The sequence below is a fragment of the Dermacentor andersoni genome, chromosome 1, assembly GCF_023375885.2.
Source record: "Dermacentor andersoni chromosome 1, qqDerAnde1_hic_scaffold, whole genome shotgun sequence".
NCBI lineage: Eukaryota > Metazoa > Arthropoda > Arachnida > Ixodida > Ixodidae > Dermacentor > Dermacentor andersoni.
Window position 1 is genome coordinate 128,060,884 of NC_092814.1, and position 26,232 is coordinate 128,087,115.

Below are 26,232 nucleotides of genomic sequence, written 5' to 3' on the forward strand. Positions count from 1 at the left end.
CAAAAATTATGGTTCCATTCAACAAAATTCTCTAGTAGAACACTTTTGCTTGACAGTATCATAACTGCAGTTATTAATGTTGTCGTGAAAGAAGGATAACTGCTCCACATGTTCAGAGGGCAGCGATCATCCTCCCGCATGTCACAATCTGCCTTTTTCACGGCACGATGGCGAATGCGATGGCCCTAGCGGATTAGTCGAAAAACGTTTTGGAGGGACACGCACATCTCAAAAATATTGGGGGAAAGTCCTCTGAAAAAAAATATATATAAATAAATAAAGTGCACGAACGCACACTGCAGCAAACACTCATGCTGTGTACTGCATCGAAAATCCACCAGTATAGAGCTCTACGTTGGTGCGGTGCCGAAAACATGCATAGTGTAAGACTGCAACTCCACTTTAAAAAAGAAAGTGGCCAAGGCTTCGTTCGGACTGCACAGTGAACCATGCAGTTGCCACCTTGCATTGATGGCCAGCAAATTTATAAACCGCTGCATTACCCTTGAGCGACACTTCTAAAACATCCCGTTGCTGATGAAGTCTTCTTGCAGTATTGGCCCTCTCTTGCTGGTGGTGGCATCGCATACTTCACACACTCGTTTAAGGTGCAGTAACGCTGGGTCGATACGAGACCAACAAGACGCTAATGCCAATTATTGGCCGACTATTCAGTACAGTGCATCGCTGAGACCATGTTATCATAATAAGCTGACAATGACACAATCGACAGGTGAGAGTTGTCGTAGTGTGATGGGCTTTCTTGTCGATGGCACCAGCAAAATCAGCATGCCGACCATGATTGCTCGACCGAACGCCATGCAATCAGCTGTTGAACCGACAATGCGATATATCTGCAGCGCCTTTGCTTGCATATATAATCGCACTCAAAATGAGTTGAAACATGCCTTCGAAGGTGAAATGCACAAGCATCAATCCTCTCAAGCCGTGCACATGAAGTATGAGCCAACGTTGATCTGTTTAGCGAAGGTTGGTTTAGGCCTGGCCTCATCAAGTTCATGCACCCCCTACCGGTGGACCTGAACTAAAAAATAAGCAGTTGCAACAAAGGAAACTGCTCTTTTAGTTCAGTTGTGACTCTATGGCAATTTGATATCAACTACTCTTCACTTTGCATGACACATACACAATGAACGGCTAATGGCAATAGAGCGCAATACAGCACAGTTCCAACATCTGTAGGTCGCCGTTCCCAAAGGCTGCCGGTCGCATTCGCTATGTAGATGGGTGGGTCTATACGTATTATTAGGTTGACACATTTCTTAATCCCAGAGAAGCACTGTTTACCTCTGCGTCAAATGGGAAACTAGAGACAGTGCATTTAGTACAGAGGCATAAACTGTCTCGCTCAGTTACTGACGGTGTCAGTGATGGCATCCGCATTTTCGTGAGAGAACTACATGGCCCATAAATGAGTGCTTATCCTGAGCACAGTTTTCTCTAATAATACTTTATGGCACACACAAACTAAGTATGATGAACTTCAAGAAAAGCAAGAATCAGTAATAACAGCCCGTAATAAATGTGTTTGGATCACAGTTGCCCTTGTTTTAAGGGGCTCGTCCACTCATATTGAGAAGTCGCTGGGTGGAACAACACGGCTCATATGTGCACATATGTATGTTTTGCTACATTTTGACATTATTTTATATCAGCGATGCGTCATTTCCACAATATCAAATGTGAATAACGAGAACGAGATGTGGCTATAGATTGTAGGGATGCGTGATACTCACGCGTCCCCTGATATCTTGTTTTCCCGCATAGCTCCCGTCTCCTGCGATGCGGCATCGCCGCGTGGCTTGGGGCCCGCGGCGGTCTGTGTGGTTGAAGCGCAGTACGAGATGCTAATAACCAACCTTAATAAGCAACCCTTATATATAGCTTTCATTGATTACGAGAAAGCGTTTGATTCTGTCGAAACCTCAGCAGTCATGGAGGCATTACAGGATCAGGGTGTAGACGAGCCGTATGTAAAAATACTGAAAGATATCTATAGCGGCTCCACAGCCACTGTAGTCCTCCATAAAGAAAGCAACAAAATCCCAATAAAGAAAGGCGTCAGGCAGGGAGATACGATCTCTCCAATGCTATCCACAGCGTGTTTACAGGAGGTATTCAGAGACCTGGATTGGGAAGAATTGGGGATAAAAGTTAATGGAGAATACCTTAGTAACTTGCGATTCGCTGATGATATTGCCTTGCTTAGTAACTCAGGGGACCAATTGCAATGCATGCTCACTGACCTGGAGAGACAAAGCAGAAGAGTGGGTCTAAAAATTAATCTGCAGAAAACTAAAGTAATGTTTAACAGTCTCGGAAGAGAACAGCAATTTACAATAGGTAGCGAGGCACTGGAAGTGGTAAGGGAATACATCTACTTAGGGCAGGTAGTGACGGTGGATCCGGATCATGAGACGGAAATAATCAGAAGAATAAGAATGGGCTGGGGTGCGTTTGGCAGACATTCTCAGATCATGAACAGCAGTTTGCCATTATCCCTCAAGAGAAAAGTGTATAATAGCTGTGTCTTACCAGTACTCACCTACGGGGCAGAAACCTGGAGGCTTACGAAAAGGGTTCTATTTAAATTGAGGACGACGCCACGAGCTATGGAAAGAAGAATTATGGGTGTAACGTTAAGGGATAAGAAAAGAGCAGATTGGGTGAGGGAACAAACGCGAGTTAATGACATCTTAGTTGAAATCAAGAAAAAGACATGGGCACGGGCCGGACATGTCATGAGGAGGGAAGATAATCGATGGTCATTAAGGGTTACGGACTGGATTCCAAGGGAAGGGAAGCGGAGCAGGGGGCGGCAGAAAGTTAGGTGGGCGGATGAGATTAAGAAGTTTGCAGGGACGACATGGCGTCAATTAGTACATGACTGGGGTTGTTGGAGAAGTATGGGAGAGGCCTTTGCCCTGCCCATTAATAATTAATCGCAATCCACGAAACACACGACCGACACACACTCAACATAGGCGCAAGCACACAAATCAACTGATGAAAGCCCCAGCACCCTTCCAACATGTTTCCAGAGGCCTGCAACAGAGGGCAGCACAGGGCCATGAAAAAGGCAGATTCTTTCAATGACACTTGCTGCTCACTACACACACTAGTGTCTCATATCGGCAGGCATCCTTTTAACAAGATGAGCCAACAGTGGGCACCGTGCTTACACCACTACACTCATGGATCTTCTTTGGGGCCCAAAATTTCATCATGCACATATTTTTCAACCTGTGCTTGTAGCCGTGAAAATTGCTGCTGCAAGCAAGTGAAAATCTCTGCTGGTTGATGAGCGTATCGAAGTCTTTTAAAAGTGCCGATGTGGAAAAAGCTTTTCAGAAGCTTTCATTGTTGAGGACATATCTGGGTTCCTTGGTGTTTAAATTTTTCTTGCTTCTTCTAAAGGTAGGTTTTTACTCCACAACTGTGAATTCTGTGAGAAGTAAAAAGCACAGACAGAAGCAGATATACACAGCACTGTCCATCCTGTTTACTTTGTGAAGTAGCCACAGTTATGAATGACCACCAAGCCCAACCTACTTCTGTCCATCCTGTTTACTTCACACTGTACCCACAGTCATGAATACAAACAAGGCCCAATTCCTACAATTTTTTATCTAGTTTGCCATTAAAGCATCCTGAAGGTACTAAACTACTTTAGCACAAGGATCTAAAAGCACTGCCAAACTGCCAAACTTCGTCAAATTTGTAGTTTGGAAACTGCATTTGGCGGTACTCAACTACTTTAGCACAAGTGCCAAAAAATATTGCCAAGCACGGTCAAATTTGCAGTTTAGAAACTGTATTTAGGCACTTAGCCAGATTAGTAGCAGACACATAGGTTTCCACCCGACAGCTGGTGTTGTCCAGATGCATGAAGAGGCAGCACTGTGTGGGTACTTGAGCCAATAGTGTTGGGTAGCCATAAGCACTATAGGCAAATATGCTTCACCGCAATACAGTCGGTATGCTTCGCCGCATAACGCGGCTGTAGTGCTGCGAAGCTGACTCAAAAGGCAACTCCGGCGATTTTTTTACCATGCCAACGTAATGGAATATATGGTCCCCAAGAGCCCCCTGTCATGCGTATGATAGTTGAATTGTTCCACAAATTCGAAAATAATTTTAAGTAAGCAAAAAAGCGCAAGAACGAAACTGAAACCTAACCGAACAGCCAAGCATATTTCTTCATGTGACATCACAAGAGGTACACTAGTGGGGAAGGCACGCAAAACATGCCAGTCTCGCCCGCAGGGCTAACGAAACCGGCGAAGAGCAGACACTCAGCTGATTCATGACCGTGTCAGAACTTCAGGTGACACTGTTAGCTGCAACAGCTCTTCGGATCTGTTAAACATTACTGTAAGAGCTACAATCCCAACAAATTCAATAGAAACATCGCCGTTTGCATTCGACCTGCCACCAAGAGAGCCAGAGCCCATGCACAACATATCGTGCTACAACATGAAGACGAAGGGTAGCCCTAGCCCCTGATTTTATACGTGCTGTTACGGTTTCATTTTAACTGGCCATCCATTGTGCGGTGCCACTTGCGCCGCCCTGTCAAGGCAGAGAATAAAAAACATGGAATCAGTTTTCAGTGCAACCCCATTTGAATTGTCAGGCCATATATGTTGTTGGTTCCTTGGGCTAACAGTTGACGGCAACCGCAGAGTCAGTCCGCCTATCGACACTACTCGGCATACACTCATAACAAGTGGTGATGAGCAAAAAGGCAATAAAGTTTTTTCAAGTGCATCGTCCTTCCGCCCACTTCTACGCACATGAGTGTGTCGTTCACCTGGTGAGCTCGACGCAACAGAAGTTTGTCATGCCAATTCTCAGCAACCGTGAAGCATTCAACGAAGAGGGAGATGCGTGGCCCTGCTACATTCAACGCCTTGAAGCTTTCTTAATTGCCAATGACACTGCAGCAGAAAAAAAGAAGTCACTCTTCTTTAGTTGCTGTGAGCAGAAGACGTATGTTCTCTTGTGGGATCTCGTTAAGCTCACCCAGCCACAAGAAAAAAACTTGAAAGAAATTGTTTCCTTTCTGGGGGACCATTACTGCCCCAAGCAATCTGCGGCTGTTCAGCATTTTAAGCTCAACATGCATGTTCGCACAAAGGGCGAGTCGGTCACTAACTTCGTGGCATCACTCAAGAGTCTCTCGGAATATTGGAACTTCAGAAGTGAGCAAGGCAATATGTTGATGGACCGTATTATGTGCAGCATCAACAACACAGCCGTGCAGACAAGGCTGGAATGAAGAAATGAAGAAACGATAAGAGTGAAGAATGAAGAAACGATAAATTAATCGAAATTAAAGTAGATGAAAAAACAACTTGCCGCAGGTAGGAACCGAACCCACAACCTTCGCATTTCGCGTGCGATGCTCTACCAATTGAGCTACCGCGGCGCTGTTTCCCCATCCACTTTCTTAGGTATTTGTGTGTACTAGTAAACCCTGGGAGTGTTAGCCAGCGCCACCACTCACAGACCTTGGCGGCGGATGTAGGAACATCCTTTCTGCCACACGCGTCACGAGAACGTTATCTTTTTGGGTGAAGGTAACCAGTCAAATAAACCCACACATGCTACCTGAAGGCATCAATGCTGCCGGATTCGAGACCCTCGTTATGTAATAAACGAGAAGAAAGGGGGTTAACCGAGGGGCCCGATTTTTATTATTCTTATCATAAATTTTTGAAATTGGGGATCCCATACATTTGGGACCTCGAGTGTCAAGTTCCATATCTGTGACACTAACAGTGTCTGAATAAGAGGGCTCATCCTCACCTGGTTGGACTAGCAGAGTAGTATCTGTAGAGGTCAACAAACACTGACACCAAGGACAGCATAGGGGAAATTACTTGTGCTTAATAAATAAAATAAAGAAACGATAAATTAATGGAAATGAAGGTGGACGAAAAAACAAGTTGCCACAGGTGGGGAACAATCCCACAACCTTCGCATTTCGCGTGCGATGCTCTACCAATTGAGCTACCGCGGCGCTGTTTCCCCATCCACTTTCTTGGGTATTTACCGTATTTACTCGCATAATGATCGCACTCGCGTAATGATCGCACCCCTGAATTTTGTCATCAAAATTCGATTTTTTAAATTTCTCGTGTAATGATCGCACCCCGAACTTGCCGCAGCGATATGTCATGTGCCAAGTCTAGCTAATAATGATCGAGCTCACCATCTGTCAGATGCTACGCGAACAACTCTTCAAGACAAACCAAGCGGTCTGCACGCACCAACTATTCTTAAGCAGATGCCTCATTTCATTACTTTCATCACTTTCCGCACTTCCATAACAAAAAAAAAAAAAAAAAAAAAAAGCTGCAACCAAACTTGCCTTTATTATGTGTAGGCTTTATAATGGTTGTGGTCAACAAAAACAACAAAAAAGGTGCCTTTCGATTCTTCTCGTCTACATTCGTGGGCACACAACAAACCGCGAGCGTCAACAATGGCAGCCACGTTTACACTGATACGTTAGAAGTGTACCCTATTCATACGCCGACGCTTGCAACACAGCTAAGATATTCGCCCACCTTTAGCAGAAACGTGCCGTATTAGAATAGCTGTGAAGACGAATGCCGCAGTTTCCGCAGCATGACCACCATGTGTTTCTGTCACAGGCAGCTAAGCACGCTCATCTGTTTTTGTCTCCTCAAAGTGTACATGGCTATGTTATTGCCGCAAACTTGCAGATATTAACAGTATTATTTATTACTGATACGGAAGAAACTGTTTCAATACACGTAATGTACTCACAAGAAAAAAAAATCGCGTTCGGCGCGTTCGACTTGCTCCGCCAGCCGTTATTTTTGTTTTGGTGCCCCGCAGTACATACAGCTGTTGTCATCCTGCAGCAAACGCGGGATTTAAAAAAAATTTTTTTTGCGGGAAATTTCACCTGCGTAATGATCGCACCCCTGAATTTGCGTCAATTTTTTTGTCAAAAAAGTGCGATCATTATGCGAGTAAATACGGTATGTTTCTTAGTAGAACCCTGGGAGTGTTAGCCAGTGCCACCATTCACAGACCTTGGCGGTGGATGTAGGAACATCCTTTCTGCCCATATGGGATACGAGGCAAAAAGTGCATCTCAGAAGCTAAATAATGAGTCAGCATAACAATATGTAAAAACACACCCACATATGTAGTCACATCTAATTTAGGGAAGTGCGACTGGCCGCCTTCGAGAACGGCAATGTACTGATGTTCATAGTGCGCCGTGTTGTGATTTCTAGCATTTTCTGTGTGCACTGTATGATATGAGGAATGATTTACAGTATTTACTCGAATCTTACGCGCACATTTTTTCCAGTAATACGGGTTCAAAAATGGCATGCGCGTCGCAATCAGCCTTAACAAAATGGCCACTTCGTACACGCTTCGAGCCTAGCTGCCATAGCTTCCTTTGTGTGCTGTAGTACGTGTGCTTAGGCGTCCACTGTCTGTCTTGTCGTTTTCTGCGTTCGCATGGAAGTGCCGACTGCGAAGACACGCCGAGTTCATCCCCATGGCGCAATTAAGTGATCACGTGTGCGGAGACAGACGGAAATCGGGCCGCATCAGGGGCATTCGAAGTTCTCAAAACATACATGCTGGACTGGCACAAACATTAAAGGCATTCTACTCCAGCAGCTGTTGCGTACGGCATGGCTGCGCGGCCCCTATTTTGAAAGTGATCTGCGATGGAGACTATGCATCCAGGCACACCATGCTGTGTTTTCATCGCTTAGTTCCCGCTGAAGCGAGAGGCCGCATAAAGATCAGTTCACTCGCTCCTGCTACCGCACTTCCTCACTACAGCATTCTGATAGAGAGTTTCTGCTGTCAATGAGTGAAACATGTTCATGTGTGCTTGTGCGCACATGACACCGTGCTTGTTAAGAGGATACTGCTCGGAATTTGCATGGAGCGGACGCACGCGTCTGTCTCGAGCGCTACAAAATTTTTATCTTATCCTGGTTGAAGTGATGTTAGGCCTTCCACTTTGGGCGAGGACATCCCGAACGGTGATCAACACCCGCTGAGCAAGACATCCGACCATTCGCAAGAATTGGGGGCAAGCTCCACCACTGGAAAGGCTCGCGCCACCGTCGGTGTGACGTGGCACGAGGGATCACATGGACACAGCGGCAACGTCAGCTGCTTCGGAAGCGCCGAAGCGAGCTGAAAACGAAAGTTTAAAGTCCCACCTGTGCTGCGGTTCTGATTAAGTGGTGAGGCTTTACCACTCGACAACGTTTGAAAGTGCTATAATAGGCAGTGGCTGCCCTTGGAGGAGTGCAGCATGGTAGGCTACTGCTCGGTGCCGCAGTGCCGGAAGTACGCAACGAAGCACGGTGTGAGCCTTATTCACACTTAGCTGCAGGACAAGCAGCTGCATGAAGCTTGGCGCGCGAAACTTAGAACCGGGAGACAGCCATTGGCTACAACTCGGGTATGCAGCAAGCACAGACGCGAGGAAGATTTTTGCTACGGTGCCGGGACTGCGATGTTCGATGAGTAGTGGAAAATGCGCACTGGGACGCTCGCTTGCGCCCGCCACCTGGCTAATGTCATGACGGTTTGGTCTATAAACTTGTTGATGCTAGATACTGACAAGTTCACTGGAACGGAAAGGGAGCGGTAGGACGCACATTAAAAGAAGGCATGGCATATGGTCATGTTTGTGTTATGAATTATAGCACTGGATTATGAAAAAGAAGCACAGGGAAGTCGCACACTGAGAAGACATAAACACACAGTGCGACGCAACTTAAGAAATAATATTGAAATGTCCAAGAACTTAGAACACAAAAAAAGATTGAATCGTCGCGACGGCACACCACAGCTGCCGGCGTCAGTCTCTATAACGAAATTATTTTTGAATAGTTCTGATAGCGTCCACGCAACAATGGTTGCTAGTGTACTGTCAAATGCTCATATGCTGTGGCCTAAAGCTCATGGCATGGTGCGAAAACGTGCTCACAGCGAAAGCAAAACATTGTGCGCGGACATGCATGCAGACACGCAGTCGGTTGCTGCGGACGCCTGCGATCGCTGCACTGAGGCCTCAATGTGTTATGCTCCATTTGGTTATACCAGAGTCCTTCCATTTTTTTTTCTGGTCACGAAACTGGCGCCTCAGTTTCATATAGAGCCAGCGCCCGCCGCTAGAGGCGCAACCGTGCATGAGAGGGCATGCGAACGCCGCTACCGGTGTGGTTGTGTGGGGGGCAGCCTCGGTATTCTAGCTTTCTCAACTTCCTCAACCGTCGCTTTAGTTTCACGTAACTATTTTTAACATTGAATATGCTTAAATTACTGCCTGAGCGCGTCTTCTGCCATGATATGAGCGCCCGGGACGAAAGAAAAGCCGCACATAACATGGAGCTCTCGGCGGTCTCAGAAAAAAGAAAAAAAATTCTGGGATTTTACGAGCCAGAACCGTGATACGATTATGAGACACGCCGCAGTGGGGGACTCAGGATTAATTTTGACCACCTGGGATCCATTAAAATGCACCTAAATTTAAATAAACGTAAATAAATCTCTGAATGAGATTTAGGTAGGATTAATGCAAAACAAACTTAGCTACTAAATGTCTTCAAACGCACCTAAAGGTCTGCAAAGCGATGCCATTTCTGTATGACATTTAGGTAGGATTAATGCAAGACAAACTTTGCTACTAAATGTCTTTAAAATGCACCTAAATTTAAATAAACTGGTGTTTTGCATTTCGCCCCCGGCGAAATGCGTCCGCTGTCACGGCCGGGTGGTCTCGGCCCAGATTTCTATATCATCGCCGTTCGCCTCAACGCTTCAGTGGGCTCCGCTTTCTAATATTTGCCTGAAATTAAACGCCGCGCATTCGCAATAAAGCACCAGTGGTCCCACTTATCACCAGATAACATATGGGCTGTCACCCCCGGTTACCAGTAACTAAGCGCCAACTCTCCGTTGCGCATAGCGCCAGATTGTTCGCCGAGCACAGCTGTTAACTTTCTTTTAAACTGTGGCAGAGATGGACTCTGACTGTGGGCAGTATCTTATAAGGAGATCAAAAGAATCAAATTGTTATTGCAAAGGGCTGCTACCGTAGAATACTTAATGACAAAGAAAAGGAAATTGAGCTGCTCCGTGCGCTTAAGATTTCTCTGCAAAGCGATGCCATTTCTGAATGAGATTTAGGTAGGATTAATGCAAGACAAACTTCGCTACTAAATGTCTTCGGTGCGGCTTTTAGCAACGGATTAAGGCGAACGTGAAGTGTTAGGACCTGCGCAGTTGAAACTAGCTGTATTGTAATTAGGCAATTGCCTTAGCAAGCAGTCGTTTAGAAGCGTCAGTAAGCCCACCTGCTCACGCTGCTCGTGGTTTCGACGCAGAAACGACGAGACTAGGTATTTTGGTTCTTAATGCGCAACTATTTACATTATGTTAAAAACTTTATAATTCGATTAAGAAAAGAAATAGAACGTGTTGGTGCAAAAACAACATACAAGCACGATCATTTATTTATCATGTAAAATAAGCGGAGCGAAATACAGACAGCACCGAGGCGTCCGGTCACGAATGGTCCACTATTCACAATGCAAGAAGTTTGTTAAAAGAATGACACTGATATAATAAGCATAAAGAAATAACATCAAACGCGAGAGATATGCATTGGGGGGCAGGAAACAAACACCAGCAAACGAATGGCAATAAATCATCATCATCATCAGCCTGGTTACGCCCACTGCAGGGCAAAGGCCTCTCCCATAGTTTTCCAACAACCCCGGTCATGTACTAATTGTGGCCATGTCGTCCCTGCAAACTTCTTAATCTCATCCTCCCACCTAACTTTCTGCCGCCCCCTACTACGCTTCCCTTCCCTTGGAATCCAGTCCGTAACCCTTAATGACCATCGGTTATCTTCCCTCCTTATTACATGTCCTGCCCATGCCCATTTCTTTTTCTTGATTTCAACTAAGATGTCATTAACTCGCGTTTGTTCCCTCACCCAATCTGCTCTTTTCTTATCCCTTAACGTTACACCTATCATTCTTCTTTCCATAGCTCGTTGCGTCGTCCTCAATTTGAGTAGAACCCTTTTCGTAAGCCTCTAGGTTTCTGCCCCGTAGGTGAGTACTGGTAAGACACAGCTATTATACACTTTTCTCTTGAGGGATAATGGCAAACTGCTGTTCATGATCTGAGAATGCCTGCCAAACGCACCCCAGCCCATTCTTATTCTTCTGATTATTTCCGTCTCATGATCCGGATCCACCGTCACTACCTGCCCTAAGTAGATGTATTCCCTTACCACTTCCAGTGCCTCGCTACCTATTGTAAATTGCTGTTCTCTTCCGAGACTGTTAAACATTACTTTAGTTTTCTGCAGATTAATTTTTAGACCCACTCTTCTGCTTTGCCTCACCAAGTCAGTGAGCATGCATTGCAATTGGTCCCCGGAGTTACTAAGCAAGGCAATATCATCAGCGAATCGCAAGTTACTAAGGTATTCTCCATTAACTTTTATCCCCAATTCTTCCCATTCGAGGTCTCTGAATACTTCCCGTAAACACGCTGTGAATAGCATTGGAGAGATCGTAGCTCCCTGCCTGACGCCTTTCTTTATTGGGATTTTGTTGCTTTTTTATTGAAGGACTACGGTGGCTGTGGAGCTGCTATAGATATCTTTCAGTATTTTTACATAAGGCTCGTCTACACCCTGGTTCCGTAATGCCTCCATGACTGCTGAGGTTTCGACAGAATCAAAGGCTTTCTCGTAATCAATGAAAGCTATATATAAGGGTTGGTTATATTCCGCACATTTCTCTATCACCTGATTGATAGTGTGAATATGGTCTATTGTTGAGTAGCCTTTACGGAATCCTGCCTGGTCCTTTGCTTGACAGAAGTCTAAGCTGTTCCTGATTCTATTTGCGATTACCTTAGTAAATAGTTTGTAGGCAACTGACAGTAAGCTGATCGGTCTATAATTTTTCAAGTCTCTGGCGTCCCCTTTCTTATGGATTAGGATTATGTTAGCGTTCTGCCAAGATTCCAGCAATAAATACAGAATGCATAATCGATTGCTTCTATAAACAAGAAAGTGTAAAGCATACGCATTTCATAGCACATGGCAAAACAACTCTCAAACGAACACAAGTAGCCACATACAGCTATTTTTTTTTAAATGGCTTGTTAGAGATACCACCATTCTACTTCTTCAGCTGTTACTTGCAACACGTGTTCGGCATCGTTGTCCCACCCCGCCACTTCAACTAAACAGCCCAGCACTCGAGAAATAGCGCAGCACATGCACAGAACGCACCCGATCACTCAGCTGGCCTCGCACTGCGCACGCGTTTCGGTACGCGAACGCGCGAACGATGCCCTCTGTGGCACAGTGGCGCCGCGTCGCGGCACCTTTGGGCAGCATATGAACCTCTCCCATAGCGTGACGGCGGAGTTTCGTGACCAGAAAAACATGGAAGGACTCTGGTTATACAGACAGCCGACTAAAGAGCATATTTCACATAGTTTACTCTCAGCGTTTGCCTACCTTTCACGCAAGAAGCCGGTTCGGGAGACTCCATCGCGGCGACTGCGCGTAGTGGCGTTCACTGTACGTATTCGGTAAAGAGATATTGTCTGTAAACGATTCTGTGCTTTCAGTTTGCCCAAGATTATTATATCGACAGTCAAAAACTTCCTTCATTTTGAGAGTACTTACATAAATGTCCAGCAGGGCTGCCTCGTGGTGTTTTTATTGAGTTCCGTAAGCAACACCTACGAGGAGCGCACCGTGTGATCTCTCATACTATGCAAGGGAGGCACTTCCGACAGATGGCGACTGCGTAAGTCCTCGTCCCCAATAGAAATTGTTTTATTCATCACTTTCTGCGTCGCTGAGCTTAAGCTCCGTCGGCTGCTCCGCCACGTAGGCGGCAGCGCGCGTCACCAAGGCGGACACCAGGGCGACAGTGCCAGCTGGGATTGAAGTTGAAGGAGAAGAGCTCATGGCAGAGGAGATGGCCCACTGGCACAGACAACACATAAACCGCGCCAACAAGCCCTTCTCCACAATCACACCATCATCGCAGCCGAGATGACCTGGGAAGATGGCGTGGCCCAGGCAGCCACTGCCGCTGGATGATTCCTATAGACCATTTCATCGGGTGAGGAGGATAGGGCGCGCGGAGAGCCTTTCCTCCTCTCTGGCTTGGGCGATCCGGCGCGGCGCTGCTTGAAAGTATTGCTGTCGCGTGCTGCGGAACGATTTTGAGATGTTTTAGATCTTACTTTGTGAAATTTATGCCATGTTCATTCATATAAGGTCGTCAGGGAAGCCTTTCGGTGCATCGGTAACTACTGTAGGCAGAAATATGTCTTGGGGGCGCAAAAATGTGACGTGCATAATCAGCCGCGGTGTACGTGCATTATCAGTCGCGGTGCGTGTATATGTTGTTTACTACTTTGCTTATATCGATTTTAATTCAACAAAGAAAACCGGCGTCTCTGTATTACCAGCAATAAATGGTAAATCAGCTCACTGTCTGATCGATTGGCGTAGGGAGTAAATGTGAGTGCGTCGTAGAGAACTGAAAGAACACAACCGAAAAAAAAAAGTTCGGTTATCATCCTCTTTCTCTAAAAAGCAAGAGAAAACGGGCTAATGCCACACAACTTTATAAATATATAACCGTTGATGCCGTATGCTTGGACCATGTGCTATATAGAACAAAGATATCTGTAATCCAGCACCTACTACTGCTTAGGACGCTCGCGCAGTCCGTAAACGGTCGCTTTGCTGGACAAGCTTAATTCAGACTGTAAGGTATGCTGCTATTACTAGCCAAAACTATTTTATTCATGGGTGGAAATCTCATCCATCCAACTAAGTACTCACGCAATGTAACCTGCAGCGAACCGTTTGAACGCTTGTCAATGTATGGCCCAATGGCACAGCTACTATCGGAGCAGAACAGTACCCACGCTGTTACGATCGTCACGTATGTTTCATGGCTCCTAAACCGCAGCTTAGAAATAGAGGATAATACTGCAATACGGTCACATTAGTGATTGGAACATTCAGAAATACACAATTGATCTCCGAGGCTTATTGTAGGCTCAAATATATATGCACGCACACATCGCGCTGCGTGTTCCGTCCACCTCAACGCCAGCAGAAATTCCGGCCACGACGCCTTAAACCACTTCAGCACGTCTCACAGAACAGTTTACCACGTAGAAGACGCACTTCATACTAAACAGAACGCACGACCGCGAAAACAAACAGCAGAACCTACCGCCGAGCGTATACCTGTCATGCAAAAGACCGCTTTCACCCAAGCCAGTATGGCGCTGCTCATAGGCGGCGCCACTGCGTTCACAATATGGCGGCTCCTACGAAAAAACGGTCTATACTGCTGTTGTATGGGTACGTTGTGGCATAGACTGCTCGAAATACCACCCGATCTACTTCAATAGTCTGATGAAAGAGGCTGCCCGACTTGCAGAAGAAATCGACAGCGCTCGGGTGAATACCCTAAATGTAACACTTTATTTATCACTTCTACCAGTATGGACCGCACTGACGCCTACCTTCGCGTCAAATGCCTCACCATCACTGGCAAGACTCACGAAGTGGTGGTGCACCCCACCTCACCGCAAGACTAATGCAAAGGCATTTTCGCCTTACTCGTCGACATTAAGGATGCCGACATCTTGCCCCATCTTCGGCAAGCTAACCCGGAACCACCGGTGCTCCATGCCCACCAAATAGGACAGACCGAAACAATATTGGTGACATTCCTCGAGAAGAAGGCGTCATTCTACGTCAAGAACGCCCAGTGCTGGCTTTGCTGTAACCCTTTTCGACAGAGTGTGGAAGCCTGTGTCAAGTGCAAACAAATCAGACATTGGCCGGATGTGTGCCCGGTCATGTGTGTCCCAACTTGTGAGAAGTGCGGGGAGGTTAGCCTTGACGCGAACCATATCTGCAATCCTAAATGCATGGTATGATTGGGAGACTATGCCACGGGCTCAGCGCAGTGTCCACAATGCTACAAGCCCCAGAGGCCCCCTCCTCCTCCAAAGAAGAAGACATCCAATAACAAGCGATTAAGCAAGAAGCCGTCGTCGCCCGTGAAAGGGAAAGAACATTGGCTGGCACTACCGACACCATCGAGCTCACCGTCAGGATCACTGCAAAGCCAGGTGAGCTGGGGCTGGGGTTCCTCACTTGCGGCTCCTCACTTTCCAACTCCCCTCCCAACCTGACAAACACCAATCAATCTTTCTCGCTAGCTCAAGAAAACACAATGTTAAAAGTCAAAATAGCCCAGATCGAAGCTCAAATCAAATCGCTTAACTCTCCTATCCCTAGTAAGTCTAATACATCGGAGGACATGAAAATTTCTAACATGCAGACGAGCCCAGTGATGGTGCCCCCCCCCTTGGAGTACGGCAGGACCCCCACCCGCCAAGTGCAGGAGCCCCAGTGAGTCCGGAATCCTCTTAGATGCAGACACCTACATGGCCCTGAACGACAGCATCACAGCCCTTGGAACCAAAACAGATCAGTGATTTCTTGCCCCAGATATGCCCATTACACACTTCGAGACTCACATGACCAATATTGAAAGCAAAATTGACAAACTCAAAAACATGACTACTACGATAATTTCCCTCATTCTAACACAGAATAATGTCGAAAACAAATAAAAGCAAAGCTTTAATTATCTGACAATGGAACTGCCAGGGGTACAAAAAGAAGAAAGCGAATTCCCAACACTATATAGCCAATAGCCCAACTTCACCAGCAGTAACAGCATTACAAGAAGTGCACTGTGCAGTGAAACTACCAGGATATAATACTCACCAGTCGCATTGCTCTTTTGCAGGGTCATACACAGCATTCCTTACACAAGGACACCTCACAGTAGCACACAGCAAATTTGCTGGGGTTGACATAGAGCACAACTTTATTGAAGTTCTTCTACAATCTCACAAAATTCCTACCATACCGATTCTCAATGTTTATAGCAAACCGAAAGATAAAAAACACAAATTCGACACACTCTTTGTTTCCACCCACAAAGAAGCTGGCCGCCACCCGTTAGTAATTGTGGGTGTTCTCAATGCACTGCATCAAGCCTGAGGGTACACAACCAGCTCTCCCAAGGGTAAGGAATTAGGGGAACTCATTCAAGACTTGCACCTTACCATAACTAACAACATAGATACACCGACAAGACTCGGCAATAGTGTCGCCATGGATACGACACCTGACCTTACGGTCTCCTGTCACGATAAAAATGTAGATTGGCTCCAATTAGACGAGAATCTGGGTAGCAATAATTATATTGTTCAAACTTCCCTTAGCTTCCAACAGAAACCATTTCATAGCACCTAACTCAGTATCACAGTACATTAACAAAATTTGTTGCTGGGCTAGTTGGTTCATGTTTAACAACTGAATACTGGTAAGCGCAATTCTAAGACGGGACAGAAGATGGGCACATTTTTTATTTATGGGAATAACTTGGTAAAATTTGCCAAGCAGGTGTGACTTGTAATGCTGATATCATAATTGAAATTAGTTTTGTGCTATCTATTATAGTTTTCGAGTTACAATTGACAGCCTCTAATGGTCATCCCCAAATTAATTAATTAATTACACATAAGTTCGCCAAGATTTTCACATCCGCATGTTCACAAAGGCCTATTCTGTGCAATAAAGCTATTGGTTTATTTTTTAAATGCCAAAATGAGCATAAAAATATTTTTCAGCTTTCCTATGCATATTGCCTTCCAAACAACTTTTGAAAAAAACCAATTATAAATTTTTTTATGAGGTGCCGTTAAAAATGGACAGCTTTATTGCACTCATCAATGTTTCAGGATCTAAGTGTAAAAGACAGAATGATTTTAGCTTCATTCGTTGTAAAATGGCACAGGGATGACTGAAAGCAACTGCACGAAAAATGAAAGCTGAGAAAACGGAGCTCAAAGTTTCATTTGTTGCAAACATTTAAATCTTTACTTTGAGCACCTAAAGCCCGCTTGGGATGTAGTCCTTTGACTGTGGGGACACATTTGCTTAACATTTTGATGTAGTTTTTGCGTTCTTGCAGCAATTTAGTGCACCTTAGTTGCCTTTTTGGTCACCGGCATCCATCCGTCGTGAAGAGGCAGGTGACAGCGCACTCAAAACGTCCACTCTTCTCTTTCGTAGCGTAACCTCTTTATTAGTACAGTTGGAGCTGAAATATGCAGTTGAATATTTGATGTGAAAACTTCTGCTTCGCCATCGCTCGCGGTCGCGCCTTCACCGTCGCTCGCGGACGCGTTGTCACCGTCGCTCGCGGTCGCGACTTCATCGTTGCTCGCGGTCACGTAGGTGTTCTGTGGTCGCGTCGTCAGCAGCGCACTTGGGCGCACTTTCCCAGTCACCAACGTGCGCCGGTCGTGCCTCATCAACAAGCTCAACGGCATCCGCTTCTACGAGTAGTTTTCCCCCTCTTTTCTACGCCTTTCGTGGTCTTCCGTACGCATGGGCCATTCAGAACTTCATTCCTTTGGGGCTCATCACAGAAAACGTGCGTAAGCTGCCACGATCATCAAACACGCTGAAAGGAACGCACAGCTCGCTGATGCGCAAATGCCCGCGAGAGAGGTTCGTCAGCAATTCAAATCAACAACAGTGAATAGGAGTGCGCCCTGTGCCCCACGTAACTGCTACGCCCAATCGCAATGCCGCGTTTGCCTTTTTTTTAGCTTGCGTTTGCTGGTTTATTTTTCGGTGGAGAAATGTGTCGCTCCAGCTATCTTTAGCTCCGATCTCTCGTCTTTACGATGATACCAAGATGGCAGCGCTGCGTCAACGGATAGTATGGCGATCCGCGGTACGATGGGGCCTTCCAAAGCCAGATTTTTTTTTCAATTTTTGATGACAGCATTCCATGAAAGTGCTGTTTTCTCTATTTCTACCACCTATCTTGTTGTATTTTACGACAGGGTAAATAAAGGTACGTGGATCACGAAAAAAAATAAATAAATCAGAAAATCGAACATTTTGAAAATTTGACCCCTTCACTTGCCACATCTCCCCTTAAGGGGCCCACATACGCAGCTTCGCTGGTCATCCTTCTTCACAGAATGGAAGGGCACTGAAGTTTTTTTTTTTACTTTATTTTGCATTCCTTCTGTTTTTTTTTTTTTGCGCAGACAACCATTAACCAAACTTAATTGTTCTAGCTAATAATGCAGCATGGGAACATTGTAGTAAATGGCTTATTTTACCATAAGACACGCACAAAAGTTAGTTGTGCAGCACCTTCTCATAGTTACGTCCAAGTATTGTTAAAGCCGGTAATGCTATAAGTCGGTTCGACCACAGTACTTCTCTCTGCCGAATTAAAATCTTTGGATGTTTGTCCTCGCTGCTTTTTTTTTTTTTTTTTCGTACAACCCAGTTATAACAGTTATTGGTAATAACAATGCGATTTTCTTGGCACTTGAATGCTGTTACAGTGGAACCCCATTGATATGTTTCTCACTGTTGCGTTTTCCCAGCTGCTATGTGGCATTTTCATGGTCCCCACATAAATCCCGTTAACTCCCATGTATGATATTTCTCTATGACGTTCTGTAATGTCCCCAAATCTTAAGTTGTGTTTGAACGCGGTCATCACATAGATTTAGCAGTGCAGCCAGTCGGCACATTGCAACAAGAGACCAAAGTTTGCAATAAGCAACCGAAGTTGCACAAGCCAGGCACTGCTAAAGCATATTGGGAGAAAACATGCACAAAGCAGTTTGCGAAGCAACCAAAGAAGTGCACATCAATTAAAACCTACCAGGAACTATGCACACTGGGCCAGACCCACCATGCGCAGGACTACATTTATTTTGGGGTCAGCAAGGGTGTTATATGTGTTGCATAACTACCGGTTCTCTTTAATCAGCATTGCCGCAATAAAGCCATGTTATGCGGTGAAACATGCAGAATATATTGTGGTGAAGCATATCAAGAGTCGAGAAGGGCCACTGCCACGGAAAGTCATATGTGTTCCATAATTACAGACATGTACACGCGCCATCCCCCTGTCACAGCATGAATGCCAAAACATCTAATAACTGTACCAGCAGCCATTCAGGGCTGTTTCCGACGTTTGTGTGGCGATTTGTGGCCTTCCCCATTGTAACGTTTTCCCAGCTCTTATGCTTTTTCCATGGTCCCTTGATAAACGTATCAACAGGGTTCTGCTGTATACTAAGTGGGTTGGACTGTATTTCTTGTGTCTGTACTGCATGCTTCTGTGTTACAGTCAATAAACTTGGCACAAGAGGGCCGGCTGAAGGACTCACATTTACAGGCTCTGCGTCAGTCCCATCAGAAGAATTGAGCAGGTCCCCAAACTCTCCCATGCACCAGCAAGCCACTTGTGCCAAGGGTTGCCGTGCACTGAAGTCTTCTTGAGAGATCTGCCGCCACAGCTGCTGGGCTGTGTATGTGTGCAGAGAGCTAGTCTCTGATATGAGCTGGATGAGGCTGCCTACCACGTCATCCCGCACATAGTTGCCTGCCTGCACAAATGCAAATGCACTACTTATAAAAGGGGCCCTCAACATCTTTTATTAGGGGTGTGCAATGTGTCTGGTACTAGAGACACCTCACAAATCCTTGCAAACAAAAAGCATTTAAATGTGGCTTATATAAAAACAAAGTTAACAGCTACTAATTGCTACAACCATTAAGGGCTTGCAGCCTTACCCTCCTTTTCATCATTTTATTGCGACTGCAATTAAACATGCTCGAGACATGTTTGCGCCACCATCATCGTTCTATCCCACTATCGACGGTGCATGGTCTGCTTGCGCGCAGGTGTTCAGAGGGTTTCCAGAGATGCAGAACTCGTTTGGCTGCAAAAATGTGAAGCGCAGTGGATAAACTGTCAACGCTCCGCTGAATCAGCTCGATGGCAAAGCTAGGATAACGTTCTGCCTCTTGCTGCTAGCATGAGCCTTTCATGCCTGCATGCTATAAGCAAACGAGCGTTTCTGCCGAGCTGCTGTATGTATGCATTGGTCTCAGTGGCATGGACAGTAAACGTAAAGCTAACATTATCTAATATTTCACCGGGCGCTGACTAATGTGAAAAAATTTCTTGTTGATCTATTTCGTGCACCATTTTGGAGCGACAACTCCAGTGCCACTGGCGGCACTCATCACATCATGCCAGTGCTTTGAGGCACCTGGTAGATGCCAGGGCGATGTTGGTTCTCCACAGCAGCAGTTGCCTTACATCCTCTGTCTCGCAAAAATAGCACACCCATATATAATTAAAACACCGTCCGAATTGTTAAAGCACAACACTAAACCTTGCTATTGCTGTCAATGGTTCACTTTTCAAGCAAAGCCAACAATATTTTAATTCATTTATTAGTACAGTGCAGTCCACTTACACCCCATACAACGATATAGCTGTTATAATTATGAGTCGACTGGAGAGCATTAAGGCTATGAGAAAAAAAGAAACAAAAATAACGACATTTTATTCTCTGCGTATCGGCATAACAATAAATTTTTTCCTTCTGGACGGCGTTTTCCATGCAAAATAATCGTGACATTTGCGTTGCTAAGTTCTCCTTAAGGGGGGACACGGGTTGTGGCGACCAAAAATCGCGAAAAAATCTAGATTTTTTTTATTGCATTTTTGGAATGTACAGCTATTATTGCATCTATATTGTTAATTTCATACCGATAACATCAGATATTTTAGCCGCAGTGACGCCTTATACGACATGCACTAGCTGAATTTCAGGCGGAACTTGCGCTGAAACGGCATATTTTCCGAAACACGCGCCTGCTCTTCCACGTGTGCTAGCGCGGACATCTTGGTCTCATTTGAAAGAGGCGACTTTTCCCTTCAAATTCCCGCCAGAACAGGCCCTATTCAGCCATTGGCCACTTAGAAAATGCGCGGCAAAAAAAGGTACTAGAACGCCCTCCTATTCGTCACTCGGTGCCGTGACTTGAGCTTTTCTCCCGATTGGCGGAACTGCATGGCCATCGTCTGCTCCGCGCTTGGAGCCGCGCACTGAGGTGCGCCATCTTGCCCCAGTGTCAACACGATGTCTGAAACGGAGCGCAAATTTCGAACGCGGCACAAGTTTGGTGCGCAAAAAGTGCGACAGACGGTCATCGAAAACTCAAAATAACGCTGCTCAACACTGCAAAACGCTCAGGATGCCACAAGCGACCGATGCCGAAATCGTCGATGCAGCAATGGCAGGCCTAACGACTGCATCGGCTGCTGCGGATACTGTGACAAGTCCGCCTGCCGTGGACCCTTCGACCAGCGCTCGCGTACGGCAAGATACGATCTACCGGCAACCCTCCAAGCGGGAGGAGGAGGAAGCGAAAGCCAAAGCAAAGCAATCGGAGTTGTCTTCCGCTCCAGCGACGGAGAGGAAACGAGAGTTTGTGGGTGACGGTACCGACGATGCACTTCGCCCGCCTGATTGGATTACGTTTACGATTGTGGATTTGAGTGCCGTGAACACTTTGTTAACATTTGCGAACTGCAACATCTGCAGTGGTGCCTTAGAAGTCGTCCGAGACGAGCGGGAATATGGACTCGCTGTGAAGCTGCGTTTTATGTGCGCAAATTGTGGAGAGATTGCGTCGGTGTGGAGCTCGCCGCGCGTTCACAGTGCTGAACGAATCAAACCCTTTGCTGTGAACGTTTTGGCTACGCGTGCCATGCAGGCAACGGGGAACCGACAGACCGTGTTCAATGACGCTTGTCTCGTTGATGGGCATCGGCCGTCAGGCTTTTCACACGAAAACGTGTAAGAGCTACGTGAAGACGAAGTTGACGCCAGCGGCCGATCACGCGGCACGTAATCTGACGAGCGACTGCGCGCGGTCGGTTCGCGAACTTTACGCCAAACTGAACGTGGGTCATACTGGGAACATCGTTGTGTGCAAGGCCAAGGGCCTCAAAGGCCATGATGAAAGAACTATGTCTAAATCCGAGCAAGCAAAGTCGCACCCTCATGGCCGAGAAAGATAGGCGTCGAATGGCAGCATCAGCCAAGAAGTGCAAAGCATGAGAAAATTTGCGCCAGTCCCTCAAAAAGCGGCACACAGGGGCTGGGAGTCAGCAGGACTACATGCCTGGTGCCTACTGAGCTGTTCCAGCTGTAAATTTGTAAATAAAGTAAGGTTTTACATGTTTTCTCACTTTTCTCAAAACATGTTTTTGGGTCACTTCACTAGACTGTCAGAGTGATATCTCATGATCTAGAACAGCTAGAGCACTAATTCTTTCTTTAGCAGAAAGCCTAATCTACATATTACAAAGTGCTGAGAGCAGAATTTCAAATTTGTGCGTATGTACATTTCCATTTTATGAATTTTCTTTTGGTGTGGTAGCCTTAGGTCAAGGAAAGAATCTTGATCACCTGCAGAATGGCTAATTAAAATTTCATTTGAAAACTTTTTGCAGCATTGCAGTTATTGCACATTATAGTATCTAGCTATGCAATAATATTCGCTTTCTGCTGAGCAGTTCTTTTTCCATTGTCTCCGGAAACAATAGAGTGGCAGCACTGTCAATCTCCTGAACTAATGAACCTACAAGAAAAATTATTGCACATTTTAAATCAGCACGAAAAACTAAGTAAGCATGTGTATTTTCATCAGATTTGGCCATAAGATGCAGGAAATAATCTCCACAACCCATGTCCCCTAAACAAACGATGCCAAGACGGGGCAAAAAGTTTGTCTATGGGAGTTCACATCTGCCACCATTACCGCGCAGCGCGTCCCGCCCGTGCACTGATTGCGAAAGCCATGGAGAACACCGAGAGTTGGCGCAGCACACCACAAGATGGCGCCAGCCACCTCATGTCTGCGTCACCCGTGAATGTGCTCCATGCGTTCACGAAAGAAAGAGAGAATTTTTTAAAAAAAGTGCGCCACTTCACTTTCTCAGCGTGTGTGCAAATGCGCTGCGGAAGCAGCCTCGAAGAAGATAGTGCAAAAGATAGATGATGGTGGCGAGAAAGCATAAAGCCATGTCACTTGAGACAAAGCTGCAAATTTTGCTAGACTCTCGTGCAGGAGCGCCGTGATCATGATGGCTCCATACAGGGGTCATGTTGATAAACGGAAAAGATGGGCTTTATGCGCCAGGGCAAAACCACCCATGATAGTGAAACCAATACGATGGAAGCCACTGACACTACCGAGCTCTGGGAGCACATCACTACTGACAATGAAACGGGTGGTGCTTCGATGGAGGAGTTTCCGAGTGCAGTAGTGCTGCCTCGTTCTGCAAAGAGATATCTGGCGGGGATGATCGTTGCCAGGACTGATGGCGGCAATGTGTGACGGAGGCGACGACAGCAGCGGCAATGATGACAAGATTGACAATGGCCCATCTCTGACACCGACTACGATCAAGTCTCTCACTGATTTCATGCAAGCTAAATTATTACCACTAGCGCTCGCGCAGCAGTTGGACGTGTTTCACACCGCATGTGGACCTGAAATTCCAGCAAAAGCAAGTGCAGATTCCCGACTATTTCAGCGTGTGTAACGCTTCACACAATGTTTAGAGGTACAAATAAACGTTTTATATTTCGCTACCTACTTTCTAGGTGTACCTTTAGCGGAAGTGGCAATTTTTTATTTTATTTTTATTTTATATTTTATATTTTTAATTTTACGGCAGTGCAGATATAGTGATGATCGGTTATAACGATCGAATTTTTCGTTCTTGATATTGTTATAAGTAGACTGCACTGTACCTCAAATCACCATAGTTGGTTAGGCTAACAATGCAAAGGCAGAACTTCGGCACAAGAGAAGAGACGGAAAGAAACAAGACGTTGACTTCCAACTGCCTTATATTTTTCAAGACAGATGCTTCTACAGTTGAAACCCGCAACCAAAAAAAATGTATGGGGAAAGTGTCAAATTTCGCTTTCACAAGAATTTCATTTTGAAATGAGACAGTACAGACAGTTAATGCGCTGCAAAACGAAACTTCACAGTAAAAATTCTATTAGCCTACTTTGACAAGCCTAGCTTGAGGCTACAGAAGCGCACTGCTGACACCACAAAGTGTGCCTCATGCGTCGCCGATAGTTTTCAGGGATCTGATCACTTTCACGAGATTTTCGTAACTCAGCACCTGATGTATTATTGGCCTCTAGGAGCAACAGTGTTCCAGGCGAAGATCTGCACGATGGTGTCGTATTTGTGGTCGATTGCTTCTGGGGATAGAATACGAGTGACAGCATCCATACAATCACTTTCACGAGATTTCGCTTAACTTGGCAACCGATGCATCAGCACCCATGGGTGACAGCGTTGATACAATTGATACAATCAGTTTAGCTTATGGGGGGACATGGTGTATAAAGCTATCGTACTTATTTTTAGACAAAATTTAATTAAATGACATGGTCTTATTCAGCTTTTGAGCTGATTACAAAAAAAATTGATTCTTTTTTCGATGGAGTAAATAATCATGGAGATAATTAAAAGTCCATTACTATTGTTTGTGGAGACGACAGGTAAAAAAATATTGGGCAGAAAGCAATAATAATGCATGAGTGGACTGCAGAATGTTTAAGGGGGGACGTGGCTTTGAACATCAACTTCCTTATTTCTTCATGGATTTTGATGAAAATTGGCACAAATGTTAAGGATGTCTCCCTGATGCTTCCATAAAAGTTTCAGAGCGATATCTTGAGAACATTTTATTCAATTTTATTGAGCAGAATTTTTTCCCCTCTTACTTTCTGGAGAGCTTGGGAAATTAAAAAACGTGATAGAAGGCCTATTAAGTATTGACTGCATAGTTAAATGTGTGCTGAAGGTCGTGACATTTTTGCATTGTTTCTTTTTTTCGCAACACAAATTTTTTGGAGTGCCATATTATATGTTATCTTCACATCAAGCACACTTTCAGGGTAGACGAATAGCCATATCGTAAACTTACAAAGGGTCAAGATAAGAAAGCGACAATGTCACGACCTGCACTGCAGCCCAAGGAACGTGACAAAAAAAAACGGAGTCAATATATGTTAAACGGTAACAAAGAAATCAGCTCCAGAAACTGAGCAGAAAGGCAGAAAAACAGTTTTGAGAAAACGACTCTCAAAGTTTCACCTTCTCTTCAGTTCTCTAAAAGGCACCAAATTTGTAGTCTATGGGGTGTTTTGTGATGTGGGGCTTCTTGTACATGTGGCCTCTGGTCTGGTGTGGTTCCCTCCCCCCCCCCCCCCCCCCCTTTTCTTTTCATAGGGCATTCTTTGCTGCCGCTGCTGCTCTACAAAGAGCATGGTGCCTAGGTTTCAAACCAAGTGACGTGCAGAACTCTGTGTGGGCATGAATATAGTTCCAGTGTACATTCAGGCAGCCTGTACCCACAGGCAGTCTGTACCCGCAGGCTACCCGATTGATAGCAATCTCCAGCACAATCAGTGAGGCTTTTCTTTTCTTTTTTTTGTAGAATTGACCATGTTATTGAATGAAGGCTCCGAGTGTAAGCAGCTTCCCAAGTCACCTTTACTTGACAATGGCTGTAGAACTTAGGATCAGAGAGCCAGTGATAGATATGCAGCTGCTAGGTGCTTTCCAGAATTTTACTTTTGTATGATGCCTCGATCACTTCTGCAGCCAGGTATCTGTGCCAGCCCAAGGAGCCTAGTGAACAGAGCTCATGATGAGGTTCTCTTTATGAAGGGGTGGTATGATAGATTTTGCTACGAGCTATCGTGACAATATGATAATAGAGTGAACGCGATGCTTGGTTGCGGGTCCGAAGTGCAGATGTGCGAAATGCCTAGCCGCAGATACAAGGAGCCGATGCGTGATGTGCTTAGCCGACGCACGAAGTACCTAGCCACGCAGTCTGAGGTGCCAACGCTCGAAATGCCTAGTCGCGGGCTCGAGGAGTCGACACTCGATGCGCTTATTCACGCAGTCGGAGGCGCTGATGCACAAAATGCTTAGGTGAGGGTCCGAGAAGTCTGTGCGCGATGTGCATGATCACCAAGTTGGAGACTCCCTATGCGCGAAATGTTTAGCCACGTGTCCGATCGAGGATTGCGTGCGCGATGTGCTTCGTCATGAATTCCGAAACACCGAGTGCTGAAAGGCTTAAACGCATGTCC

At 45.6% G+C, this 26,232-nt stretch overlaps 1 protein-coding gene across 6 annotated transcripts in view; it reads right to left on the reverse strand.

Annotated features, from left to right (window-relative positions):
• AP-1gamma (adaptor protein complex 1, gamma subunit) overlaps positions 1 to 26,232 on the reverse strand; it is a 213,650-nt gene that overhangs the window by 66,690 nt on the left and 120,728 nt on the right. For all 6 annotated transcript variants that reach the window (XM_050191373.3, XM_050191372.3, XM_050191375.3 and 3 more), the window contains exon 11: positions 19,405 to 19,623. In XM_050191373.3, coding sequence (XP_050047330.1) covers positions 19,405 to 19,623 — 219 coding nt within the window. The remainder of the gene's footprint in view (positions 1 to 19,404; positions 19,624 to 26,232) is intronic.